An 18374-nucleotide genomic window follows, 5' to 3' on the forward strand; every position below is an offset into this window, starting at 1 on the left:
TCCCTGATAGATTTTATTGCACTTTAGAAAAAAAAGCTCTGTTCCTTCTTGCTGGCCCCACCCCACAGGGGCTGGCAAACTCCACCACCACGCTCACCAGCTAGGTCCTGAGAGGGGTCAGGAGCCGTCTGCCCCAACTCCTACTCCTCCCAGGACAGACTGGTCACTGGGCCCTCCAGGACCAGAGCAGCCTTGTGGCTGGTGACCCCGGAGAGGTCCTTGCATCCTCTTCCTCCTGTCCGCTCGGCCCCAACCTGGGGAGCGGCAGACACAAATCCGTGCTCAAGTCCAGGCGCCGCTCCCAGTTCCTAGCCCTGTGCCGTGGCTATAGTGTTGTGGTAGTGAGGCCTGGGTGGCTCCGCCTGGTTTCCTGGGGACAGGCGGGGGAGTCAGCAGATCCTTGGGGATGGCTTCAGCTCATCACAGACCGTCCGGAACAAAAGAACTAGGGGAACAACGGAGGCGGCGGCCAGTGAGAACAGGATTCTCAGCTCTTCCTGCCCAGTCCTCAGAGACAGCATCTACTTACAGTGTCACAGTGTGTCCCGCGGGGCCTCCTGACTGGCCTCTAGAAGCAGCTCCTCCAGCTTGCTGACACCCTGGGAGCGGTGCAGTGCTGTAGGCAGTAGGTGGCAGCTTCCTTAGAGGCGGGTGGGGACATGGCCTTGTCTCTGCAGACCACACAGTCCCCACCCCAGTGGAAAATCTGGGGCCCAGAGTGGGAACCCAAGACTAAATCCTTTTTCCTATCCCTCTAGGGCCACTCTGCAGAGCTTGAGGCTGAAGCCCGCTACAGAAGTGCTTCCTTGAGGCCTATCCCCAGCCTCTCCCTCCTTACCATGCTCCAGGCTGCAGCTGGCTCCCTTAGTCTCCAGCCCCGGGGGTGGTTCTGGGGGAAGTGCGAGGGCAAACTCAGGCTTCAGGCCATTGGGCAGCGGCTGCCCGGCCTGAGATGGCTCTGGCTGGAGCTGAGCCTCGGATGACTCTGGGTCCTGGACGTCCATGGTCTGAGATGATGGAGAGGGAGGTGGGGAGGGAGGGGAGGGGGGAGGGGAGGAGACAAAGGTGGGAAGAACAGGGGGCTCTGGCCTCTCAGGTGGACTCTCCACCCGGGTCACCACAAAGATCTTGTGGCCTCGGCCTGGGCTAGAGACAGAGATACGCTGCTCCGTGGGGGAGGAGGGGCTGCCTGGGGGGCTCTTGTCACCAGGGCCTAGGGAGTCCGTGGAGGGTATGAGGGCAGGGCAGGGGGTCAAAGAACTCTGGTCAGTGCCCCCCTCGTCCCTCTGCTGGTCTGGTTGGTCCTCCTCCTCTTCCTCCTGCTCTTCCCTGTCCGAGTCTGAGTCTGAGTCTGAGTCCGGGCCTGGGCTAGGGGCCCCATTCTGAGCCCCCACGGCTGGCAGGTCCCCAGACTCTTCTTCCAGGGGCTGGGGTTCGGTGATGGTGATCTCAGGCATGGAGGCTGACGGCTGCAGCTGCTGCTTCTCCTCACGCTCTCGAACCAGCACAAAGTTGCGCTTGCAGCCGTTCTGGATCTCGGCCAGTAGCGCCTTCTGCGTCTCGATGAAGCTCTTCACCTGTGGGACCCAGCCTGGCTCGGGCTCTGTGTGGCACCTGCCAACTTCTGCCCAACCTGGCCCACACACCACCCCATCTGCCCCTGCCCATGACAGCACTGGTACACAGCAAGTGCCCTCACCGGCTCCTTCTTGGGCTCTCGGTCCAGGTCCAAGCGGAGCAGAGAGTGGTTCACCTTGAGGGCCAACGACAGCGCCATGAGCCCGCCTGTCTTGATCTCGTTCTCCCGGAGGTCCAGTCTCAGGAGGCGGGGGCTCTCGGCGATGAACTCTGCCACGGCCACCGCGCCTGGGAGGGGACCGCAGGGGCTGGCCAAGGGCCCCATGCCCGGCCACTGGCCAGCCGCCCTGCTGCGCCCCGCCGGCCCCAGCGCGCCTGGCTCGCATCCTACCCTCGCACGTGAGCTTGGTTGAGGCAAGGCCGAGGCGCAGCACACTGCGGTTGCTGATGAGTCCGTTCTTGAGGTTTCGCACACCCTCATTCCCAATGGGGTTGTGGCCCAAGTTGAGCGTCTCCAGACTCTGTGTGTGCGGCTGAAGGTGCAGGGAAGGTGAGGGAGGGAGCCATGGGTGGAAGGAAGGCCAGAAAGGTTTGTCAGCAGAGGAGCCGCAAAAAGATGCCAAGGCACACATCCTTTCTCCTTGCCGGCTTCTCAGCACAATCCTACCACAGGCCTGGGAAACCAATCTCCCCATGCTGTGTGCGTGTTCTCTCTCTCTCTCTCTCTCTCTCTCTCTCTCTTTTGTTTTGGTTTTTCTTTTTTTTTTTCTTTTTTGGTTTTTCAAGACAGGGTTTCTCTGTGTAGCCCTGGCTGTCCTGGAACTCACTCTGTAGACCAGGCTGGCCTCGAACTCTTGAACTCAGAAATCCGCCTGCCTCTGCCTCCCAAGTGCTGGGATTACAGGCGTGCGCCACCACTGTCCGGCCTGAATGTCCTCTCAAAACCCCCCACTTCCCACTCCTCATCAGAGTCCAGGTGGCCCCCAAACCACAGGCTGGCTCTCTGCCCTCACCCAGCCTGTCTCTTAATGGCTTTCAGGACCCTGAAGACAGCCGTCTTGTGGAAGGGGACCTGGGCTACATACAAGTGCCCTCTCCCCTGAGAGTGCTTGTATCTGTTGGAATTACTTTATATATTGTGTGATGATCAAAAGACTTAAAAACTTACTGATTGCTCTCAGAAATACTAACTTTTTAAGCCAACACATTCAGTTTGTACAAAGCATTGTCCTACATAGTCTGTTACAAAAAAAAAAAAAAAAAAAAAAAAGTTAATAATAAAAAGCAATTACAGAAACAGCGGTGGGACAGGCTTTTAATCCCAACACTTGGGAGGCAAAGGGAGGTGGATGTCTGGTTCAAGACCAGCTTAGTCTACATAACAAGTCCAGGTCAGCCAGGGCTACACAGAGAAACCCTGTCTTGAAAAATGCAAAAGAAAGAATGACAGAAACAGGGCCCAGGGCTGGCGAGATGGCCTGAGGCTCTAAGTTTGAAACCTGAAATATTTATACATGGTAGAAAGAGAAAACTGTCTCTTGCAAGCCGTCCCCCCCTCGCCCCCCCCACACATACAATGTAATAAAAGATTTAAAAATTAAACACGGATTGGGACCAGGCAGGACAAGGGCAATGACCAAGGCCCCTGGACTCACCAATGCCATGCCCAAGAAGGCCATGCCTGTGTGTGTGAGCTGGTTGTTCCACAGCACCAGGGTCAGCAGCCCCTTCCTCTGCTCCTTGAGACCCTCGCAGATGTAGGCCAGACCTAGGGAGGTGGGCGGGCGGGGCGGTCAGTGCCTGCAGTGCCCGTCCCGTCCCCAACAGCACCTCTGCTAGTCTTATCAGAGACATTTAGTCAGGCTCGGGCCTGACTCTGACTCCAGCCTTCGGGCTGACTGTGCGACGTAAGCTCCTGTCAGAGCGGTCACTGCCAGCACATGCCTGCCATCTGTAAACCCTGGAGGACAGACTGAAGAGCTCACGCTTGTACTCGGCACCTCCCACCTTAGCATAGGGCCGGGCACAGAAGGCGCTGGGTAACAGCGTGGACAGGAGTAGGAGGCGGCGCACCTGAGTCGAGCACGTGGTTGTTCCGCAGGTCCAGAATTTGCAGGGAGCAGTTGAACTTGAGCAGGTTGCCCAGCTGGGCCGAGTCCTGCAGGCCGTTGAGCTTGTTGTCCGCCAGGTACAGTTCTCGCAGGTTCATGTTCATCTTCAGAGCGGTGGCTGGGGGGGGGGGAGGGAGTGACTGGCCAGCTCATGTCCTGGGTTAGCTGCCCAGCAGCAGGCCTCACGGACAGACTTACCCAGCAGCATGAGGGGCCGCCCGGAAAGGCTGGCGTTCTCTAGGTGCAGCACGGCCAGGCTGCTGCGGATGCGCAGGGCGCGAGCCACAAAGGGTGCCGAGTGGTCCAGCAGGGGTGTGTTGCGGGCATCTAGGTACTGTAGGCAACTTGTCTGGTGAGTACAAGACAGGGGAGAGGCTATTTAGTAGTCCCAGCTGGCATCTGGGCTCCTCCCTGCCTCAGCCCTGCACTGTTGAGTAAGCCAGGGCTGTGACAGGACAGGAGAGACGGGCATGGGGCAGGCTTCCCCACATTTTCCTGCCACCCTGTGAGGTACCCACCTTGCGCATCATGTGGGCAGCAGCCTGCCAGCCCCGCGTGCCAATGTGCTTGTTGAAAGAGATGTTGAGGTGGGTGGCCGACTCGTAGTACTCAATCATGTCAAAGAGGGCTGAGGCACCCTGGAGGCAGGCACATGTGGGCTTGGCCTCAGGTCAGGTGGCCAGGGGAACACATGGGCTGTGCCACAGGAAGGGTGCTGGGCAGGCAGCCGCCTCGGGATGACAGCTGTGCTCTGTGTGACCCGGGAGGGTAGAGCTCTTCTCCAGGCTACACTCAAGAACACAGCCCTCAGAGGTTGTGATTTCCAGATACCCATCAGCCCCCTTAGTGTGACAGCCAGGATAGCTCTTGGTGGCCACACTCACCCCTCACCCTACTCCCCAGGCCTCACCTTCAGGGCCTCAGGCTCACCCTTGTCATATCAGATACCTACTTCTGGTCTTCATGAGGCCCCGCCCTTGCCCTCTCCCCATCCAAGCCTCCAGGGGCCCCAGGAGCCTGGCGGCAGTGAGTCCTCACATCTTCATCCAGGTTGGTTTGCTCCAGGTCCACAACCTTGAACTGCAGCCTTTTAAAGACCTCCTCCAGAGCCTCACAGGTCTTGTAGTCAAGCTTCTCCCCTGGGAAGGGGCAGGCATCTTTAGGTGGACAGTCCACACCACTACCACCAGTCTCTGACTTGTGCAGAAACCACTGAACCCTTGATCACCACTGCTATCCTTGGGGACACATACCTTTTAGGTCCAGGCAGTTGATGCGTTGCTCAAGGTCCGTGAACTCCTAAGAAAGCAGGATGGAGCTGGTCAAGACAGGTAAAACACCCCAGAAGTGGGGTGGCCTGACAGAGGGGAGCCAAGGCTCAATGGGCTCTGCCATGTCCTGCAGTGAGATGGCATCTGGAATGGGATGGGGCAGGGCAGCTGGATGAAGGCCCAGAGGACAATCAGGACTAGCTGTGAGCACCTAGGGCAAGAGAGGAACCTGCCTGCAGCCAGGCAGCCACAGAGCCATCACTGCAGCTGAGGAAGTGAGGTTGGGGGTGTCAAGCATGTCCAGGAGATGCCCGGCCTTGGATGATTGGCCCAAGGGCCTGGGACAGGCAGGCTGACAGCCACCCTGTGGTACTCAGCAAAGGATGCAAAGGCACTGGGTTGGATGTTTTCCCAGACTCTCCCTGTGGGGATCATCTAACCCACACACACCAGGTCCTTCTCTGGGCCTCACTGTCACCCAAGGGTTGAGCGCCATGACAAAGCCCCAGGACAGAGAGGCTCAGGATGGCTTGACAACAACATACTTGTCTGGTTAGGTGCAGGCCAAGTTGGCTCTTACCCTTGCCTCAGATGCCACACTGAGTGGCTGGCTTTCCCTGGAAGTGGCAAGGCCCCATTTTGCCAATTCTGCAGAATACACATAGCATAGGAACTCAGCGAGGACAATGTCCCAGGCACTGCAAGGGCCTTTGTCGAGGTAGGGCAAGGGCGGACCACAAGAAAGCAGGGAGACTATGGGCAGAGTGCACGGGCATTCACACTAGCTCACACAACTCTTGGTGCCTGCACTCCTGAGCCAGCAGCCCAGCTTCTACAAATCTGTCCACGGGCTGCCCACAGGAGCTTCCTGGGATGTGCAGGAGAAATGAGAAATCAATTTTGCTGCTATATTTAAACGTTTTTTTTCACCTGTGTACAAGTATGTGACCACACATATCACGGTGCTCATGTGGAAAACGTAGTCCTCTATTTCCAGCTAGCATGTGGGTTCCGGCTAATCAAGCTCAGGTTGTCCGGCTGGCCAGCAAGCCCCTTTACTTCTCAGAGTCTCACATATAACTCAGGCTGGCCTCCAAAGTCACTAAGCAGCAGATACTGACTCTGAACTTATCTTCCTGCCTCCACCCTCTAAGTGCTGGGATGACAGGCAGCCCCAGCTTGTTTTAACTTCCTAAACAGCAGGGAGTATAGAATCACTGTTGAAGCCCAGACTTAGGTTTTTGCTATTTCGTTCTTGTTTGTTGAATCAGGCCTGAGAGCCCAGGCTGACACTCGGCTTATAACGTTCACATCTTAGGAATGAATTTTGAAGTTTTGACTTAACTGACAAGATTAAGGCTTTTCTTTGAGGACAGAATTTCTTTAGGGCTGAAAGACTTGGTAATTATCATGTTATGTAACTCTGGACTGTTGCTAATTTCATAGCTGAACTAGGGATTTCTGCAGCTGTCCTTACACAGGCCCTGGGTGGGGGCAGGCTGGGCTATGCATGCACACAGGCATGCACGCGCACCCGCACACACACACACACTCTGGGGGAGTGTCCACGGACCCCATACCTGCAGTTGCCTGAGGAGCTTGGGGATCTGCCGGCAGTTCAGCTTCTGGCAAGCCTGCCTGTAGGCACCGATCACCTCATCCACCGTCACATTCTGGGCTGTGGGCAAAGGAGCGGCTCAGAGTCCACAGCCCTCGCCTGCTGCCTTCCTTACAGGGCCCTCCATGCCTCCCTCCTGACAGCAGCATGGCCTTGCCTTACAGGGCCCTCCATCCCTCCCTCCTGACAGCAGCATGACAGAACTCCTGGTCACAGGCATCACACAGGAAGCTGGCATAGCCCTCTGTGAGTCATTGGAGCTCTCAGGGAGCCACAGAAACTACACAACTCAAAAGACTTTTGCTTACAAGTTCCCTCCCTTATCACATGGGAGCCCTAGCTCCCAGGGCCTCAGCCATGGCAGCCAGCACAGGGCAGGCTTAGGGCAGGCATTTGGCACAGCAGGTGCTCTAGTTTCACTTTTGTAACAAGAAGCACGATGGAGGAGTGTGTGGATTCAGCTACAGGTTACAAACAGTCCCTCACTGCAGCAAAGGCTCACAGGCAGGAGCCCGAGACAAACCAGTCACCCCACACCCCACACCAGCAGCCAGGGGCAGAGAGAGGAGAAGGCTCTTATGCTGCCAGCTAGCTCTCTCCTCCCTTACACAGATCGAGGCGCCGTTCATAAGCCATGTTGTCCGCAAGCCAAGTGGACCTTCCATCCTACCTCAGGTGACAACCAAGAAAACCCCCGCACGCACCCACAGCCCCACTTGATCCAAGCAACCTCTGATTAAAACTCTTCATTCATTCAAATTAACCCCATGCTGATTAGTTCGACATTAAGCCCAAAGATGTGAGTTGGATCCCTGGACCCACAGAGTGGACGAGGAGGGCCAACTTGACCAAACTGTCTTCTAATTCCACATATGCCCCGGGAGAAGTGTCATCCCCCCAAACAAGATACATAATGTAACTTTATTTATTTATTTTTTTAAACATTCTTTTTTTTTTTTTTTTTTTCGAGACAGGGTTTCTCTGTGTAGCCCTGGCTGTCCTGGAACTCACTCTGTAGACCAGGCTGGCCTCGAACTCAGAAATCCGCCTGCCTCTGCCTCCCAAGTGCTGGGATTAAAGGCGTGCGCCACCACCGCCCGGCCCCATAATGTAACTTTAAATGAAAGTTTTGTTTGTTTGAAATAGGGTCTCATTTTGTGGCCCTGGCTGTCCTGGAACTCACCTGACTCTGCCTCTGCCTGCCTCTGCCTCCCGAATGCTGGGATTAAAGAAGTGCACTCACTGTGTCTTGCTTGCTTGAAATGGCTGACTATCCTGCCTCAGCCTCTGAAATGCTGGAATTACACGTGTCTGTGCCACTGTATTTTGCTCACTTTAATTTGATGGAAGAATGAATGCTCACTTCGATCCCATGAAAAGATGAAGCTGGGGGGGGGGGGTGGTGATATCAAGAACCTTGCCTTAGGGCACACAGCTGGTATACAATACAGCCATGATTTGAACTCAGGTCCTTCTCTCCTGAAATTCAGCTCATGGCTAACCACAGTGCTCAATCCACAGTGCCATACCCAGAGAATAAAGGAGAAAACAGACCTGTGAGAGCACGCACAGGATGGGCAGTGGCTGTCACACTCATGATAAAACACAGGTGAAGCAGAGCAGCCCCCCAACCCCCCGTACTCCTAAGGGTCTCAGGCAGCCCTGTGTGGCAGGTTAATTAACACCTTTCTGTCTACCCAGATTTGCTTCTTTGAGACTTTTTAGAAAAAAAAATTTAAGCCAGGCATTGCAGTTACTTGGGAGGCTGAGGCAGAAGAGTCAAAAGCTTAAAGTCAGCTTGGACTACAGAGTGAATACAAGGCCAGCTTAGGTAATTTAGTGAGACCCTGTCTCAAATTACAATAAAAATAAATAATAATAAACAAATAGTATGTAGTTCACTGGTAGAGCCCCTGCCTAGAATCCCCCAGTGAGGGGCTGGGGGCGTGGCTCAGTGATAGAGCCCCGCCTAGAATCCCCCAGTGAGGGGCTGGGGGCGTGGCTCAGTGGTAGAGCCCCTGCCTAGAATCCCCCAGTGAGGGGCTGGGGGCGTGGCTCAGTGGTAGAACCCCCGCCTAGAATCCCCCAGTGAGGGGCTGGGGGCGTGGCTCAGTGGTAGAGCCCCGCCTAGAATCCCCCAGTGAGGGGCTGGGGGCGTGGCTCAGCGGTAAAATGCTCAGAACCCCACGAACCCACAAAACAACCAAAGTGTGAATTTTCTCCCATCACATGCATACTTGAAGATTTGGGGTACTCACAACTCTCTGGAACACAGCAGCAATTACAGCCACTTCCCCTGAGCTATTCAGGTGACCATAAAGAGAAGAAGCATCGATAGCAGGTGATAGTCTTGAAAGCAGGCTAGCGCACTCTAACTGACATCTCTTCTAAGTCTATTTAATACTCCGCCTTTAAACAGCACTCCGGGAAACCCCAGAGCTGACAGAGGGCACCGGGGAAACGGGTTCAATCAAAGATCACGGGTCCAGGCCAGCGACATTAGGTAGGGTGAAGCTGGGCCTGGGCTAATATGGGCTGCTTTGTCAACACTGGTAACCCTCAGCCTTGTATCGTCAACAAGAAGCCGACAACAGCAAAGAATGGTGTGGGAACACAGACATATAACTTTAGGTACTCAGAAGGCTGGGCAGGAGGAGCTCAAGGCTAGCTTGAGCTTCAAAATAAGCTTAAGGTCAGCCTGGGTAACTTAGCGAGACCCTGACCCAAGAAAAAAATTAAGGAGAGTTGGGGATACAGCTACCAGTGCCATACTAAAGATATTAATACATGGCTCTCTTCTGGCTGTTCTTCCAGAGGAGGGGTCCAATTTCCACCACCCATGGGGTGTGTGTCTGTAACTCCAGTCCCAGGGGATCTGATGCTCTCTTCTGGCCTCTAGGAGCACCTAATAAGCATGTGATAGACACACAGGCAATAACAGCCACACATATAGAAAATAAATAAAAACGACAACTATGTTTTATCAATTTTCCACCTTTTAAGTGGTGACAGATACAGTAAAGACACAAGAGTAGGGGCTCAAAGCCAGCCCCTGATGTACATGTCTTGGTGGCCCTGGCCTCTCACAGCTGGCTTCCCAACATCTAGAACCCTCGGTGAGCCAGAGCATCACCAGGGGGCACGCCTTTAATCCCAGCACTTGGGAGGCAGAGGCAGGTGGATTTCTGAGTTCGAGGCCAGCCTGGTCTACAGAACCAGTTCCAGGATAGTCAGGAACACAGAGAAACCCTGTCTCAAAAACACCACCACCACCTTAAAACAGACAAAGAAACCAACAAATACATCTTAAGGGGAAAGATGACTGGGGGCGTAACTTGATGCAGTGTTTGCTGTGATGAGATACTCTGCACAACAGAGCGGGAGGCACACAGCAGCTCTGACGGCCAGTCTATGGAGGTGCAGTGCAAGCAGGCGCCAAGTGCAGGGCTCTGTGGGCCACACCTCAGGTGTGTCCACTCAACCCAAGCTCAACCTTCTGTGTGCTAAGTGAGGCAGGTTGACAACTGGAGCAATTGTTAGAAAGGAAGGGAAGACTGGCGTGACTGTGTGTGTGTTCCAGAGAAGGCTGTGCTGGCGGACCCATCGAGGTGACAACTTACATTAAAAGCCATATTCTCATCTGTATCCTGCCAAGACTGGATAAATAACCCCAACAACCTCTCTGAAAGGGCACCCAGTCTCAGGGGTTAATGACATGAGGTGACCAAAGAAGCAGCTGGCTGTCAGGAGGAACACAGCTGGAGGGTGAGTGGAACTCTCTCACATGTGGTTTTGTTTGTCTTTTTCCTTATAACAAGGGAGCACCTTAGAAAGCCCAGGTAGGGGCTGGAAAGAAGGTGCGGGGTTGAGAGCACTGACTGATCTTCCAGAGATCCTGAGTTCAATTCCCAACAACCACATGGTGGTTCACAACCATCTGGAATAGGATCCGATGCCCTTTTCTGGTGTGTCTGAAGACAGCTACAGTATTACAGTATTCTCTCTCTCTCTCTCTCTCTCTCTCTCTCTCTCTCTCTCTCTCTCACACACACACACACACACACACACACACACACACACTAAATCAAATAATTCTTTTTTTTTGTTTGTTTGTTTGGTTTTTCGAGAACAGGGTTTCTCTGTGTAGCCCTGGCTGTCCTGGAACTCACTCTGTAGACCAGGCTAGCCTCGAACTCTCGAACTCAGAGATCCGCCTGCCTCTGCCTCCCAAGTGCTTGGGATTAAAGGCGTGTGCCACCACCGCCTGGCTTAAATCAAATAATTCTTAAAAAAAAAAAAAAAAGAAAAGAAAAGAAAGCCAGGTGGGTACTCAACTCATGACCCTTGTGCCCTGGCCTCTCAAGCACTGGGATTCCTTGCATGGCAAAGGACTTTCCACAGGTGACTTCATTTAGTTAGGTCTGGGACAGATCCCCAAGATAGGCACACTTCCATCTTATACAAGGAAGCCTGCCAAGAGCCAGTCAGAGGCAAAAGATGCAGAGCTCAGAAACAAGAAGCCAGCTTCGTCTTCTTACTGTCTCAGCAATGGAGTTAAGTGGGTGGGAATATAGGCCCTGTCACTCAAGGAAGGGCCACCAGAGACATCTGAGTTCCTTAAGAGGACACTATGGCATGGCTGGCAAGCAGAGCCTCAGCAGTGGGGCTCACCTCTCTCCAGGGACAGGCTGTTGTGACTCTCTCAGGACTGAGAGATCTGATCTAAGCATCAGGTGACAGGTGGAGAGCATCAGGAGACACGGCCTCACGTGTGCACACAGGTGCAAGGGTGGAGATGGAATGCAGGGTCAGCCGGGTACCAAAGAAGGGAAGGCCACACTTCTAGTCATCCCCAGCAGCTAGGAACTGGTAGGAAATGGGCATCTTGTAGGGGTTTCCACAGAGAACAACAATGGGGGTAGAGTGCACATAGTCCAGAGGCAGGGCTGCTCACTAACCTGCACCCTAACTCCATGCTGTCCCTATTGGGAATACCTCCCCAGTCCCCAGTGCCCATCATGGACAGGGGGACCTGGAGGGCCAGGCTGAGAGAGCACTGCTTCACCTGGGCAGTCGCAGCTAGGGCCTAACTGAATGTTAACGAGGCCCCAGGTGATCTGTGGGCACCACCCTGAGAGCCCCCACACTTGGCAACACTGCGTTGCTATTATGGAATGAAGAAGAGGCCAGCTGGCAATAGAGAGGGGGTGGTTCCCCAGGCTCCTACCACAGGGCTCCTTCATTCAGCAGGCACACTGGGTTGGTAGCAGGCACTACCCCCCAGCCCTGTGGGAGCCTCAGGATGGGGACATAGAGGACAGCACAGCAGCTAGCAGCAGTCCTTAGAATAGTGTGTGGCAGGAACGGGTGGTTGGGGCAGACCACTGCAGACGGAGGCAACATGGAAGGCCTTGGTGGAGAGAGGCCACTGAGGAGGGGAGCAGGGCAGAGCAGTATTGCTCAAGATTGTCTTTTGTGGGACAAGAGGAGACCCAAGTTTGTCCCCCACGGCAGGCTGTTGGGACTGGCAACCAGAAGCATCCAATGAAGCATACCCTGAGGTGGATAGATGCTATCTCATGTGGCCCAAAGTTTTATGGCTACCAAGGGGCCCGAGGCATGGCTGGGAAGCAGGCATGGTAGACCCCTAACCCCAGGAATACCACAGAGGCTGGCAGCTCCAAGAGGCCATCTTCCAGAGCAGAGGCTCTTGGCAGAATACAGGACACAGATGGAATGTGCAGGTCCTTAAGGCTCACTGCTCCAAGGCCAGGTTCTACAGGATACTGCTGATGGCAGGACAACTGTGGTTGCAACAGGTGATCAACACACACTGATATACCCATGCCAGGCTGTCTCAAGAGCTTCCTCTGAAAACTTGGGCCAACTCCTCAAACATGTTCCTGAAGTGAGGATCTCACTTCCGCTTCAGAAGAGGAACATGAGGCAAAACAGTTGAGCTCTGGAAGGACACACAGGCAGCTGCTTTCTAGGAGGGTGAGCCAGACAAACTGAAGAGGGTCACAGAAAAGACTGTTTATTCACTATACAGTGTCTGGTCCCAAAGAAACCTGGGGCACATTTCACTCCATACCTGTCTCCTGAACCCCTATCCTAACCCTTTCCAGCCCAGGCACTGGGCTCCCCTCCTCCAGCTTCAGACTCCTATATAATCCAGCCGTTTCAGCCACACACTATCTTGCTCTTGGTCCTCTCTCTGCCTTCTCTCCTCTCTCTTCTCCTCCCCCTCCACAACTCTGGTCTATTCTGCAGCCATGTTTATCCGGACTCTTCTAGGCGCCTCTGTTGTTCCCTACATCATATCCTTAACTGCATATAGGACTGGTCATGTCCTCATTTCCGTTTGTAAGGCCCTACCTAACCTGAAATAGACAGGTGATCCCCACTTCAGCCTCACAAATCCTGAGACTAATGGTGAGCACAACTATGCCTGTCCAACTTCTTTCTCAGCACTGTGTGGTATTTAGACATTCACTCACTTAGAAAAACCATCGTGGTTCACACCTTTAACACTAGCACACAAAAGCTAAGGCAGAAGGATGAACTTGAATTTAAGGCCAGCCTAGGTTCTAGAGTGAGGGGGACTTTGTGATGACTCAGTTTTAAGTGATGATGTGTTTTAAGTTTAAGTTACTGTGCTTAAGAGATCTATAAAACAAAAACACCTCTAACCTGTGATCCCCACTTGCCTGAAGACATGCCCTTGGAGTGTTGGGGATTACTGTTCATATAAGGTAACAAGCCATGGGTTTTCACTCCTGTAAAAAAGGTTGGCTGCCCCGACTGCACAGGATGTACTTAATCACACATAGGCAGGAAGCACCTGAGGATGTATGCCCCAGTTGGATGAAGGCGGCAAGTCCATAGCCTTGTGGGCTTTGCCTGTAGAAGCCTCTGATTAGTGTAATACAGTGCCATATTCTGGGAATCCCAGGTATGGACCTGGTCAGTGTCCATCATCCTGACCAGTATTTAATATAAAAGTTTGCTTCAAATTTGGCTCCAAAATTGTGGTAGTGGTCTTATTCTCATCTGGTGGGATTGACAACTTTACATTATTAAAATTGGGAAGAACAGAAAAACTAAACTTTTATTTACCAACTGGGAGTTGCTAACCTCAAGAGGTCAGGTTCTTGGCAGAGTGCTTGAGAGTGAGATTGTGTGGTACAGAAAGGGAAGGAGCATGGTAGGGTTCTGAGGGAGGAAAGACTGTGGAGTGCAGCGGGGCACCATGCTCAGTGAGAGGTCCAGGTTCCTTAGCAAGCCTTCAGGCTAGGACTGCACTCTGCCTGCTGCCCTGTCTTCACATAGCCACCCAGAGCACAAACTGCCTCTCTCAGGAACACACCTGCATACCCTCCCAGAGAAGGTCTGCAGTAGACATTAGAGTGACCAGGCCTTTACACCCACCTCAAGGCAAAAGAACAGAGTGGGAAGCTGTCTGATTTCTGAGCTGGAGTCCTGAATAGTATAGTTTCACACCAAGCTAGGTCCAGGTCTCAAACAACACGGCTGCAACTGTGTGGACTTTGTGGAGGGCTGCTGTGACCAGGATACACCTCCTCAGTAGGGAGGGTTTCTTCTAATGCCCACCCAGCCTTCTAAGGGTCTCTTCAGTACCAACTATCCATTTTTATTTTTTTTAAAGTAGGTGGCCATGAACAAACCTGGTGCCTCTGAGGTTGTCCTTGAGTCCTAACCCTCTGCCTCCACACCTGGCTACTGAGTCTTGTAAGACAAATAGTTACACAGGAGTAGGCTGATCATGTATCCAGATGAGTCAACAACTAAAAGCTGGGCCTGGGGGATGTACATGCTGCTGGGCAAACTGGGAAAAACAAGTAGAACCCTTTTCATTCGGCAAAGCCAGTCCAAGGCACACAGGCACAGATCATCTCATCCAGAATTCACCCTCAGATGCTCACGCTGAAGGCTCACTTGCCCAGGCTAAATTAAAAGGCTATTCACCACATCACGATGTGCTAGCATGCAACTGGCATCACCGAGGCCTGCAGCTCACTCATGTCTGGCGCTCGGTGCCATGGAGAATGTAACAATGTCCCAGACAGGCTAAAGGTGAAATTCGAGGTGTAGAATGAGAATGAAAACCCAGCCATGGCAATCAGGAAGGAGCATGGACTTCCAGGCAACTAACCGCTCAGCCTCACTGCTGCCATCCTGTCCACTCCACTCACACGCTTGCCAACCCTACTGAGGCAGAGACCACCAGCTGGGATTCACCTGCACTCGGTGCTTCAGAAGACGAGACCCCAGGAAGGCAAGCCTACCTCCTCTTGTCATTACCATGTTCAGACATGATGCTGGCATATGACCTGCTGTGGTAACAAGTCCCCTGCACAGGGGTCAACAACTAAACACCCCAAAATGAGGGGTAGCCCCAGCTGAGGAGGGGCTTCATCTCCTCTATCTGTGCACTCGGTTTTCTTCCTACCCTGTGTGCTGTACTCTCACCCACCCGTCACTCAGGCCTCAGCTCCTGCAGCACCTCCTCTTGGAGGTTTTACAGCCTGGGCACACATCTCCAGCCTGCAAGGGCCTGACCGACTCACTCTAGTCCTAGAGCAAAGCTGAGTATGTGGGTGGGGTCATGGAAAACAGTAAAAAGTTTCTGAACTTGCAGTAACCAAACTCGTAAGGCATGAGTGTGTGGCAGCACATGCTGGAGCTGTCTCCTGCAGCTTACTGCAGCCTCAGCCCTGAACACACAAGCACATCTGGCATTCACAACTCACGCTGTCACACCATGTAAACGCCCATGCTCACTGCCTGAAACACCTCAGCTCAGATCATATGTGTGATCTGGAGTGCTTTCAATGTACACACAAGGCCTTCTGCTCATACAGAAACAGAACAATATGATAATATGCTAACATTTTCCAACTATCAGGTGAGGGATATGCGTAGCAGGAGTTGTACTGTGTTAAACAGCATACTTATCCATTAGTATACACATTTTAGTATTTTCTTTTGCATTTACTTCCTGTGTGCACATGCAGAGGTCAGAGGTCAACCACAGGAGTTGGTTTCTCCTTCAACCATGTAGGTCTGGAGAATTAAACCCAAGCCAACAAACAGGCTTGGCAGCAAATGACTTTTCCTCTGAGCCATCCTGTGTACCCTATTTCAGTTTTTAGTTATTTCAAATACATTAGGAGCTAGAGAGATGGCTCAGTGGTTCAGGACATTTGCTACTCTTTCTCACTCAGCCCAGCTCTGTGGACCCAATGCTCTCTCCTCTGGCCTCCACAAGCACCCATCGCATGTGGCATCACGCACTCAGACAAGTCTCAGGCAACGGTGGAGCTGCTGCTGACCTCCTTCCCCACATCCCTGTCCCTCACACCTACCGTTCTGGTTACAGGGACAGGTCTGCCTAGTAACTACTGTACCTTTAGCACGAGACTGGGCACAGAACTTGATCTGGCTGGGTAAACGTCTGAATAACTATGAGAGTACATCTAGCCTGGTGCTGAGAAGAGACTGAGCTCACCACAGGACTGTCACTGACTGAAGCTTTCTGCTGGGGTGCATGCAGGCTTTCCTCTATGGCCCCAGCAGGATGTGTCCACCTGAAGACACTGGTGACATTCTGCCTCAGGACATGAATGCACCTTCACAACAGAGGAAACAGTGATGCACTGAGGACATCCAGTTGGGAGTTAGGCCTTGGCTTCTTCTATAGAAGCTGCCTGGGCCAGAGACCTGGACTACTCAGGATGGCCAGGCTTGTGTCACCTAAGACACAGCAGCAGAGGGAAGCTCTAGAGACAGAAAGAGTGACGTGTGATCCAACAGCAAGGTACTGATCACTCTCATTTGCCTCATATCCCTGATGGCCAGAGGATCCAAACGGTTGTAGACCCTGCATCTTATCTGATGTTTGGGTCTTCATATCCACAAAACCACTAAGGACACACACACACAGACTTCTAGAAGCTGCAGTGGGCCAGCCCAGTAGGAGTGGAAGCAAAGGGTAGGTGCTTTGCAAACAACAGCAGTCATCGTCACAGTCCAAGGCCAGACACCCTGGTGACCAGGTAGTGGAAGAGCAGAGCAAATACACTCTTACTGCAGAGAGAGGGAGGCTTGCACCTGTCCCAGTCCAGCTGCATCTCGGAACACTGCTTGCTCACCCACTGTTTACCCTTAAATATTTACCCAGGGCTGGGTAGCTGAGGGTACACAAGGGAAGACCTGGGGATAGGGAAGGCAGTAAGTACCAGGGGAGGCATAGCAAGACAAAACACCCTAAGGGTAGGCTAGGGGTGCATGTGTAAGGAAAAGGCTGCAGGCCAAGCAGGCGGCTTATCCACTCAGACCTGGCACTGGGCGGGGCTGAGGAACGGATCTCTCGTAAAGCTCTGTGCTCAAGCCCTGAAGGGCTCAGCTGCTCAGAGGCAGGCGGACTATATTGAGTCTTTCGGATACAATGCCGTTTTCTGGTCTCCTTAGGGACCAGGAACATCACACAGTACACATGCATGCATGAATGCATGCATGGAACACACACACACACACACACACACACACACACACACACACACACACACACAACATATGGAAACCCAAAATGCTGGGTATGCTAGCATGCCTTTGTAGTCCCCGTGCTGGGGAGGCAGAGACAAGCAGACCTGTGTAGGGCTCGCTAGCCACCCAACCTAGCCTACCTGTCGAGTTAGGCTAATAAAAAATCCTGCCTCAAAGAAAGGTGGCCAGCTCCTAAGATTGCAGTCTGACCCCTGACCTCCAATCTCTGTCATTATTCATCAACAGGCCCATGGCAGGTGGCCCCAGGCAGCCCTAACTGCTCCTACAAAATACCATGCATTGCTGTTAGCCCTATCTACCTTCTGTAAGGGAGTGCAATGTGTCATCCCCTCTTCAAAACAATAGGTGGGTCAGTCTTTGAGCCTCTGTGACCTGGGGCCTCTCACTTCTCTAGGTAGCTGCCCTGACCAGAGGAGAGAGTGTGCAGAGGGCAGTGACCCATCTTCTGGACTGCTGACATCAGGGCCTTATCTGCTCTCTCTGCCAGAGTCCAGCACAGACATTACATGGGTTCAGGTGTTTAGGGAATGACTGAGCTTGAGGCTCACGTGTTCTCTGAACCAGATTCAACTCCAATGAGAACAGGACACCGAGACCCACTTCTTCCTCTTTTGTTTTTTTTTTTTGTTTTTTTGGTTTTTTCGAGACAGGGTTTCTCTGTATAGCCCGGGCTGTCCTGGAACTCACTCTGTAGACCAGGCTGGCCTCGAACTCAGAAATCCGCCTGCCTCTGCCTCCCGAGTGCTGGGATTAAAGGCGTGCGCCACCACCGCCCGGCCCACTTCTTCCTCTTAACCCCACACTTCACCATTAGTATCCATATGACAACCTGTCCATCAGTGATGGGCCTCCAAGCAGCCTGGGAAAGCACCAAACAGGGTTTGGGATTAAGGAAGGACAGGTCACCCGAGAGAAGAAAAGTCAGGCGGGCTGGACTCGGCACAGAAAGATGAGAAAGCGAGGCAGTGAGGAGGGGACCCTCGTGCCGGAGCCTGAGTGCTGTCACTTGCCGGCTGAGTCACGAATGCCAGTACCACACATGGTAGTACATGCCAAGAAGGTTGGTTCAAAGGGTAAAGGTGCTTCCAGACAAGCCTGACAATTGGTGTTCGATCCTCTGGACCCACATAAAGTTGGAATGAAAGTAGAGACTCCACAAAGCTGTCCTGTGATCTCTACACATGCACCATGGCATGTCTGCCCCAC

The 18374-nt window shown here is 53.1% G+C and overlaps 1 protein-coding gene across 1 annotated transcript in view; it reads right to left on the bottom strand.

Moving 5' to 3' along the window:
• Ppp1r37 (protein phosphatase 1 regulatory subunit 37) overlaps positions 1-18374 on the bottom strand; it is a 29943-nt gene continuing 11569 nt past the window's right edge. The window contains exons 2-13 of the mRNA XM_028778662.1: positions 6541-6638; positions 4943-4988; positions 4728-4828; positions 4208-4327; positions 3888-4038; positions 3652-3807; positions 3234-3346; positions 1970-2111; positions 1700-1866; positions 839-1577; positions 530-616; positions 1-445 (exon numbers count right to left, since the gene is read on the bottom strand). Coding sequence (XP_028634495.1) covers positions 534-616; positions 839-1577; positions 1700-1866; positions 1970-2111; positions 3234-3346; positions 3652-3807; positions 3888-4038; positions 4208-4327; positions 4728-4828; positions 4943-4988; positions 6541-6638 — 1916 coding nt within the window. The 3' untranslated portion in view covers positions 1-445; positions 530-533. The remainder of the gene's footprint in view (positions 446-529; positions 617-838; positions 1578-1699; positions 1867-1969; positions 2112-3233; positions 3347-3651; positions 3808-3887; positions 4039-4207; positions 4328-4727; positions 4829-4942; positions 4989-6540; positions 6639-18374) is intronic.

The sequence above is a fragment of the Grammomys surdaster genome, unplaced genomic scaffold (assembly GCF_004785775.1).
Source record: "Grammomys surdaster isolate TR1022 unplaced genomic scaffold, NIH_TR_1.0 339, whole genome shotgun sequence".
NCBI lineage: Eukaryota > Metazoa > Chordata > Mammalia > Rodentia > Muridae > Grammomys > Grammomys surdaster.